Source organism: Etheostoma cragini, chromosome 16 (genome assembly GCF_013103735.1).
Source record: "Etheostoma cragini isolate CJK2018 chromosome 16, CSU_Ecrag_1.0, whole genome shotgun sequence".
NCBI classification, from domain to species: Eukaryota; Metazoa; Chordata; class Actinopteri; order Perciformes; family Percidae; genus Etheostoma; species Etheostoma cragini.
Window position 1 is genome coordinate 23,372,646 of NC_048422.1, and position 8,479 is coordinate 23,381,124.

At 40.7% G+C, this 8,479-nt stretch overlaps 1 protein-coding gene across 5 annotated transcripts in view; it reads left to right on the top strand.

Moving 5' to 3' along the window:
* The window catches only part of LOC117959137 (metal transporter CNNM3), a 24,849-nt gene that overhangs the window by 11,039 nt on the left and 5,331 nt on the right, over positions 1–8,479 (top strand). For 2 of the 5 annotated variants that reach the window (XM_034896102.1, XM_034896100.1), the window contains exons 8-11: positions 2,800–2,896; positions 3,019–3,149; positions 3,909–4,038; positions 7,309–7,850. In XM_034896102.1, the coding sequence (XP_034751993.1) occupies positions 2,800–2,896; positions 3,019–3,149; positions 3,909–4,038; positions 7,309–7,358 (408 nt within the window). In that variant the 3' untranslated portion in view covers positions 7,359–7,850. Of the gene's footprint in view, positions 1–2,799; positions 2,897–3,018; positions 3,150–3,908; positions 4,039–5,539; positions 5,609–6,020; positions 6,061–7,308; positions 7,851–8,479 lie in introns of those variants that run through there. The other 3 variants (XR_004659884.1, XM_034896101.1, XR_004659883.1) reach the window with 3 other exon arrangements.

Below are 8,479 nucleotides of genomic sequence, written 5' to 3' on the forward strand. Positions count from 1 at the left end.
CCCCCCCCCCCCTTTCATTTCTTCAGCTGTCCTATCATAAAAAGGCCTAAAATGCGTTTTTTTTTTTAAAGCAGATTTCCTTATTTACATCTCAGGATAAGTCAATAGAAGCACATATGAAATAGGTGTATATAATGTGTAAAACATGACTAAAGATGACTAAATTGAGTAAATTAAAAGACTATTTGTTCCTGCTGCTGCAGGTATGTTTGCATGTTCACACACGTTTGTCACTTCGAGTTAGCTTTCAGTCGTACCCGTGCTTTCCTACTTTTGAAAGAAAGAGATCAATGATGTGAGAATATTGAGACATGAGCGTATATTGCAGGAAATCGCAGAATATATAGATATACACTACCAGTCAAAAGTTTGGGGTCACTTAGAAATTTCCATTGCACTCCATTATAGACAGAACACCAGCTGAGATCAGTTGCCTTGTTGCCAAGTTTTCAGATTATATTAAATGCTTAAATAATTGCAAAAGGCTTCTCCAATGCATTCTCAGTTAGTTTTTTTTTTTTAAATGATATCAGATTATAAACAGAATGAGCCTTTGGAGCATTGGATGAATGGTTGCTGATAATGGGCAATGTAGATGTTGTATTAAAGACCAGCCCCCCCCCCCCCCCCCCCCCCCCCCCCCCCCCCCCCCCACTCAGATCAGCTGGTATTCTGTCTATAATGGAGTGGGATGGACATTTGTAAGTGACCCCAAACCTTTGACCGGTAGTGACAATTGTCCATCTCATGATACATAAATATAAGCACATATGTAATAGTGATATGCAGTATACATATATAAAGCATGATGTGAAAGAGAAGTACAGAGTGCAAACATTTAGTAAATTAAAAAGACTAACTTTATTAAAATAAAGATACATCAAAAAAACTAAAATAACACAACATCCCCCAAAAAAGAAGACGGAGGAATAATTTAACCTAGTTTGAAGTTATTTAAAACATCCCAAGATGGCAGGAGGGCCAACTTCTAATTAAACAAAATAAGTTGTCTGGTTGTGGAAATCACTGACGGCACTTTCTTAAACTAATGTACAGCTTAAAAACAAATTATATATACATTTAACCCTCATGTTGTCCTATATCAATGTTCTTTTAAATTCCCCAAAATAACATGATTGATTCCACACAACACTCTTTGCCAAGTACAAATCTCTACTTATATTATCTACATATTCCAGTCTGTGACTTTTTTAACTCAAACATTAGGTATAATTTCCTATAAATGAGGTTTATTGAACATAAATTCCAAAAATAACTTTAAAACTAGTGTTAATGAGTTAGTGTTACGTAGTGTTGAAAACATCAAAAAAAGTGACAAACATTGGAAAAAAAATGGACAAAAATGTTGAAAAAGTGACAAACATTGGAGAAAAAAGGGACAAAAATGTTGATAAAGTGACAAACATTGATAAAAAGGGAAAAAAATGTAGAAAAAGTAACAAACATTGATAAAAAGCATCAATTAAAAGTGGGATTTTGCAATTTTGACAGGAAGACAACACAAGGGTTAAAAAGTTCAGAATGCCATTAAAGATCTAAATGTAAACAGTGGTGCTGGACTTGATGGAATAGAAAACAGGTTTATTAAATTAGCTTTTCATATTCTTATGTATCCACTTGCTGATTTATTCAACATGTCTTTGTCTACATGTGAGAAACCAGCAATCTGGAAATGTGCACTCCGTAAAACTGGAAACGTGCTGGCCATACCTGCTGTTTATATTTGACTGTAGTTAGAAATTCACTCACACTAGCCATCTTGTCCATTTGTTGGTTGTTATGTACTGACGAACACACGCATGTGTTGTTGTGTTTTGATATTTTTTTAATTTGTATTTTTTTCACTTCTCTATTATGTAACTATTGTGTTTGAATGTTGGAACCCCCTCGAAAACGAGATGATCCATCTCAAGGGGTTTATCCTAATATCAAATTTTTAACAAAACAAGCTTTTCTCTTCACAACATACAGTATATTTAACATATTATAAATGCAACATGTTGTTTTTCGCCCCCATTTTTCATGAGCTGAACTCAAAGATCATAGACATTTTCAATGTACACAAAAGGCTGTGGCCGGGTTTGCTCAGTTGGTAGAGCAGGCGGCCACATATAGAGGTTTAGTCCTCAACCCAGCGGCCACGGGTTCGACTCCCCCGCTCTCCCCCCTTTCATGTCTTCAGCTATCCTGTGGAAATAAAGGCCTAACATGCCCTAAAAATAATCTTTAAAAGCAAAAAGCTTATTTCTCCCAAATATTGTTCACACATCTGTCTAAATCTGTGTTTGTGAGCACTTCTCCTTTGCCGAGATGATCCATCCACCTCACAGGTGTGGCACGTCGAGATGCTGGTTAGATGCATGATTTTTGCACAGGTGTGCCTTAGGCTGACCACAATTAAAGGCCACTCTAAAACGAGCAGTTTTACTGTATGTGAGAGGGAGAGAGACCACATTCTGTCCAGTGTATGTTGGTAAATTGTTGTAACATCAAACACAATCGATGCATCAGCTAGAAAAAATGTGTCAATTCTTTTTTATTTTTAACTTCTCGGTGAATTTATCTTCATGATAACCTTGATGTCCTAAAGAAGTGCCCAATGGAAAGAAACATAGTGAGTAAATAAGTTTTTTCAAGAAAAGCAATACCTGCTCGTGGAGATTAGTATAACAACAGTTTTAGAGGGAACCTTTGGCAGTTTCCTTCAGTTACTCAACAGAAAACATTTTAATATTAAAACATTCTGAGATTGTAGTCATCCTGTTTGTCTGTGTTCAGGGTCGTGTGGAGGTGGAAATCGGCAAAGAGGGGCTGAAGTTTGAGAACGGAGCGTTTACCTACTACGGCATGTCTGCGCTAACGCTGCCATCTTCAGGTGAGATCAGGAATAACGTCATTTATTATGCAGGTACAGCATGAAGCACACAGCTGTTTAAATAAAAGATAATGCAGTTTTACATGAATGAGGTGTGTGTGTGTGTCTGTGTCTGTGTGTAGTGCACCAGTCCCCAGTGTCGACGCAGCGTCACTCTCCCAATGATCCCTTTGAGTCAGCAGACGCTACGACCCCGTCCAACTATTGTCCCGACTACACCGTCCGAGCTCTCACCGACCTGCAGCTCATACGGGTGAGTATATCTTGTGTGTGTGGTCTATATCCTCGAAGGTCCACTTCTGGGATTGTTGGCTGGATTTGGCCAGATTTCACTCATTTAGGGCTGGATATCGGTTGCCTTTTTGCTCCTGAGCGGTCTGAAGCTCCCCAGGATGTCCGTTATCGTCCTCCATCTTTGTGTTGGCGCTCTAACCTGTGGTGGATTTCTTAGGACCTGGTCCTCAGATCGCTGCAGGGTGAACCCAGACAGCTAGCTGGACTATCTGTCCAATCTGAGGTTTCTGTTGCACAACTAAAACTACTTTTGAACGCACACGTTCAACCAAATCAAGTTCCTTCCCGAGACTATTTTGCAGAGGTGCCATAGCTCTGTTGATTGATGATTGGTTTTAAGAAGTGCCGGTAAACAAGAATATGTTTTTCTCCCATCCCAGAATGCTGTGTGGCCTAGCCAGACCTTCATCCGCAACGCTGTGGAGGAAGGTCTGACAAATACAAAATTCAAGTTAAAGAAAAATCGCCAAAATCACCAAAGCCTTGTCGTTCTCCCTGGTGGTCAACTGGCAGAGTTTTCAAACCACTTTCTTGGATAACATAACTGGCATGCGTTGCTCTGATAGGCCAGAAGTCAGTTTGATTACATTTAGTCTTTAATAAGCCTCTTGGATCAGCTGGAAAATACACTGTTTTTTTAGAGATATGAGGTTCATACAGGACAGAGTATGTAGAGGTATTGGTAAGAGGAATAAAATCCCTTTGTCTTGTTTTGTAGGTGACACGTCTCCAGTATCTGAACGCTCTCATGGCGTCGCGGGTCGGTCCGAGTCCAGATCCTCCCGAGATTAAGATCCTGCCCAACAGTCAGACCAAGCTGCTCAACGAGAGAAACACCACACAGCAAGGTAGGTCTCCTCAAAGCCCTCCAGGGTCCACTGCAACCGGGGTCTCAACACTGACTTTTATCACTGATGAAAGACCACAAGGGGTGTCACGGGTTCCTAGATTTTGATTACTGAAACCAGAAGCAGGATCGGCATTTCCCCAGTATTTTTTTTTGTCTCCACCCGGCCTACTTGGGCACATCCGGATAAAAACAACAGCCGACAAATCGTAGATAACCAGCTGGTAGCAAGCAGCTAAAGACACAGAGTAATGTTAGCTTACCGGCTGGTAGGAAGCAGCTAAACACACAGAGTAACGTTAGCTTACCGGCTGGTAGCATGCAGCTTATGACACAGAGTAATGTTAGCTTACCGGCTGGTAGGAAGCAGCTAAACACACAGAGTAACGTTAGCTTACCGGCTGGTAGCAAGCAGCTAAAGACACAGAGTAATGTTAGTTCACTGGCTGGTAGCATGCAGCTAAAGACACAGAGTAACGTTACCTTACCTGCTGGTAGCATGCAGCTTATGACACAGAGTAATGTTAGCTTACCGGCTGGTAGGAAGCAGCTAAACACACAGAGTAATGTTAGCTTACCGGCTGGTAGCAAGCATGTAAAGACACAGAGTAACGTTAGCTTACTGGCTAGTAGCAAGCAGCTAAAGACACAGAGTAACATTATCTTACTGGCTGGTAGCAAGCAGCTAAAGACACAGGGTAACGTTAGCTTACCGACTGGTAGCAAGCAGCTAAACACGCAGAGTAACATTAGCTTACCGGCTGGTAGCAAGCAGCTAAAGACACAGAGCAACGTTAGCTTACCGACTGGTAGCAAGCAGCTAAACACGCAGAGTAACATTAGCTTACCGGCTGGTAGCAAGCAGCTAAACACGCAGAGTAACGTTAGCTTACTGGCTAGTAGCAAGCAGCTAAACACACAAGTAACATTAGCTTAGAGGTAGCCCGCAGCTGCTGAGGTTTTCCATGGACAGGAACCCATGGGGCATTTATGTGCACCTCGTTAAACTCATGGTGCTTTTAATTGCACCTCGTGAACTCTGAGATACTCAACTGTATATAGTTACTCTATGTACAAGTAAGTACTCTGTTATAACTGTTATAAAGTACTCTTCTGACGTCTAGTTGCTCGATTGTGGCATTGCCGTTCCTGTTGACAAAAAATAAGTAAATCAAATCTTATTATGAATTTAATCGACCTTAGAATCCAAAGACAAGTTAAAGCGGCTTTATTTGTATCACACCTTTCCGCTTCAAGGCAACTCAAAGTGCGTTACATAAAACATTAAATAGCCGTTTGAAAACAATTGAGAAAGTCAAATGGAATCAAGCATTTTAAGAACCGTGACACCTCTATAAATCACACATGAATGCAAACGTCTCTGTAGTATTATTACTGCACTCGTCTGTTTTGCTCTCAGCTGAACTAATATAATTTTCTCTTTTCTTTCCCCCCTGCGTGCCTCCATGCGTGTCTTCTTGTCTCTTTTCTGGCCCGTCCAGAGTTCCCCGTAAACTTTTCTTTCTTTGACACCATTGAGAACTACTGTTAGTGTTGTTTTTGTGCATGAGGTAAATGAAATGCAGCCAAATGTCTGTGGCATGGCAGCAGAGACAGACTGTACATACTGCACACTCAGTCTCTCTCTCTCTCACTCTCTCACTCACTCACTCACTCAGTCACTCACTCACTCACATCTTTTAAAGACAGTTTTGACCATTTACCTTTTTAAATCTGTGGGTGAATTTAATTACATTTTTTATTTTTCTTATTTTCAGAGACACACTGTACATACAGCACACTCAGTCTTTCTCTCTCTTTCTCTCTTTCTCACTCTCTCACTCAGTCACTCACATCTTTTAAAGACAGTTTTGACCATTTACCTTTTTAAATCCGTGGTTGAATTTTATTTTCCATGTGTGAAGTTGTATCTGTGTTTTTTTTCTTTGTAACTTCTGTTTCTTCATCTCCTGTCACTCCTAGTTTCTGCTTTGCCTGAAACCGTCTCACTTCTTTCTGTCGGGTATGTAGACGTTGTGTCTGATATGATTCAGCTGTTCATTCCCCTTCATAAAACAAAGCCCTGTCAGGATCAGCTGTTAATATACTGTAGGTTATATGCAATAATGACCTTTTTAAGGGATGAAATGTGTCCTCTGGCGTCCATATTGGAGGCTGAGGGACACAGAGGGAAGGAGTGCTGAGAGAAAGTAGATCCTCAATCACGTTTTTAAGTTTTCTTAACCCTTGTATTGTCTTCCCTTTAACCATGAAAAAACATTTTCCCCCTTATCTCAACGTTATTTGTTGCTTTTTTAGCAACAAGCGTTTTATGAAGTTTGTTGTAAACTGGATTTTTTTTCATTGCATTTGCTGCTTTTTCCAACATTTTTCACACATATTTCGACTTCCTCTATTTCAGATATAAAAACAAAACTTTGAAAACGGGTCAAATTTGACCCGAAGACAACACGAGGGTTAAGTATCCGAGTAATCCAGTTATAGTTGTGTGAACATCCATTGGTCCACTGCAAACAGGAGCTGCTGAGAAACAATTCGGCATACTTTAAATTTGGCAAAATGTGGACAAAAGGCCAAAAAAAACAACATTATACATTCTGTTTTTCTGCCAAATCACTAAAAATATGGGCTGTAGTTTTAAAAACTTAGAGTAGGATTGTCACCATAATTAAAATTATTACTATTATTTACTGTAGCTCAGACTATCCCATTGAAAATGGGTTGGGGGGGAGTGGATCCATTAATTTATTTATCCATTACTTTAGCTTTAGAAGACCCTTTTATTGACAGATTTTAAGGTTTTAAGGTACATGGCTTTTCCCTTAATTTACACATTCATTTGAAATATTTGTCAAATCCATTAATAGTCAAATTAAAAGGGAACTGTGTTTGTGGTGTCAGGCACATTCAAATTTGGCCTTTTTTTTTTTTTATCGGCCATTATAAATACCGATAGATCGGGAAATGCCTAATATCGGCGGATAATATCTGTACAGATATGAAGCAAGCCACATGACACATTTGAAAGTCAGTTTTTTTTGTTTTTAATTATTCAAAAGTCAATGAGGTTTTCAACCCGGCTTCTGCTGCTTCTTCTTCTCTCTCTCAAACTCTGGCTCTTCTTCTTCTTCTCCTCTCTTGTTGCCTCCTTTTTACACGCCCTGCGTCACCTTCATCACCCGTTGTGTTTGTGTGATGTCATTGTCCCTCACTCACCCCAGCTCTCCTTCTCATTGGTCGGCTTCCACAGGTGCCAGTAGCGCCCAGGAGAGGTTCACAGAAGAGGAGGCTCATGGGTAGTGCGGTTCCGACGTGCTTCAACCAAGTAGAGCTTTTTTAGTTAGTTTTTATTGCTGAATCATCAATGGCTGGAACGTAGTTATTGGACAAGACTGGAGCGAGAGTGTTTAGATCTGCTGCTCACACGTCTCATCTCCAGCTCCTTTCCTTTGTGTCCTTTCCATTGCAATTATTATTTCATGCGTTTTTATACACTTTGGAATATGTGTGTGTATTTGTGTGTGTGTGTGTGTGTGTGTGTGTGTGTGCGCGCGCGTGTGTGTGAATAACATACATATACATTTTATTTTAATTTGGCAATGCCTTTCCTTCAGTGTTACAGACTAAAGTCTGCATTGCCATGTCTGGTTATACCTGCGTGGATGCTAAAGCTACATGTGTGTGATTTGTGTGTGTGTGTGTGTGTCTGTGTGTGTACGTACTGCATCCGTCCGTTTTAGACACAAAAAAAAATCAGAAAAGACAAATCAGTTACAAGCAGATTTGCACTTTAGATTTCGCCAATTCTTAAGCCATTATTGGCGCGTCATCAAGACGCATACTCACTTTTTAGGCTGTTTATCAACGTCGTTCGGCCTCCATTGACTTCCATTACCTTGCAATGGCGTGTGAATTTACTCCGTAGCGAATAGTATGAAAGAGGCAATCCGCGTAGGGAGGCTGGTTGGTGTGGTGGATTGGTAAAACACAGGACTGTCACCCAGGAGACCGGGGATTACGCGTGTCGTGTTTCCGAAACTCAACCGCTGGTTTCTTCTCGCGAGAACACACAAACCTTTGTTACAGTTTTAAGGTCATTGTAGGTAAAATAGTCGGAGGAGGCGTGGAGTCACGTGACGCGCCACATGGTTTGTCACACAGAACCATCTGAAAAGTCGTCATTGGAAACTGTTTGGAAAAGGGGCGGGCCCTTTTAAAAGGTCCCATAGCATTTTTTTAAACATTAATATGAGTTCCCCCAGCCTGCCCATGGCCCCGAAATGGCAATAGGTGTAAACCGAGCCCTGGGTATCCTGCTCTGCTTTTGGGAAAATGAAAGCTCAGATGGGCTGATCTGGAATCTTGCTCCTTGTGATGTCATAAGGGGCAACGTTAACTCCCCTTTCTCTGCTTTGCCCGCC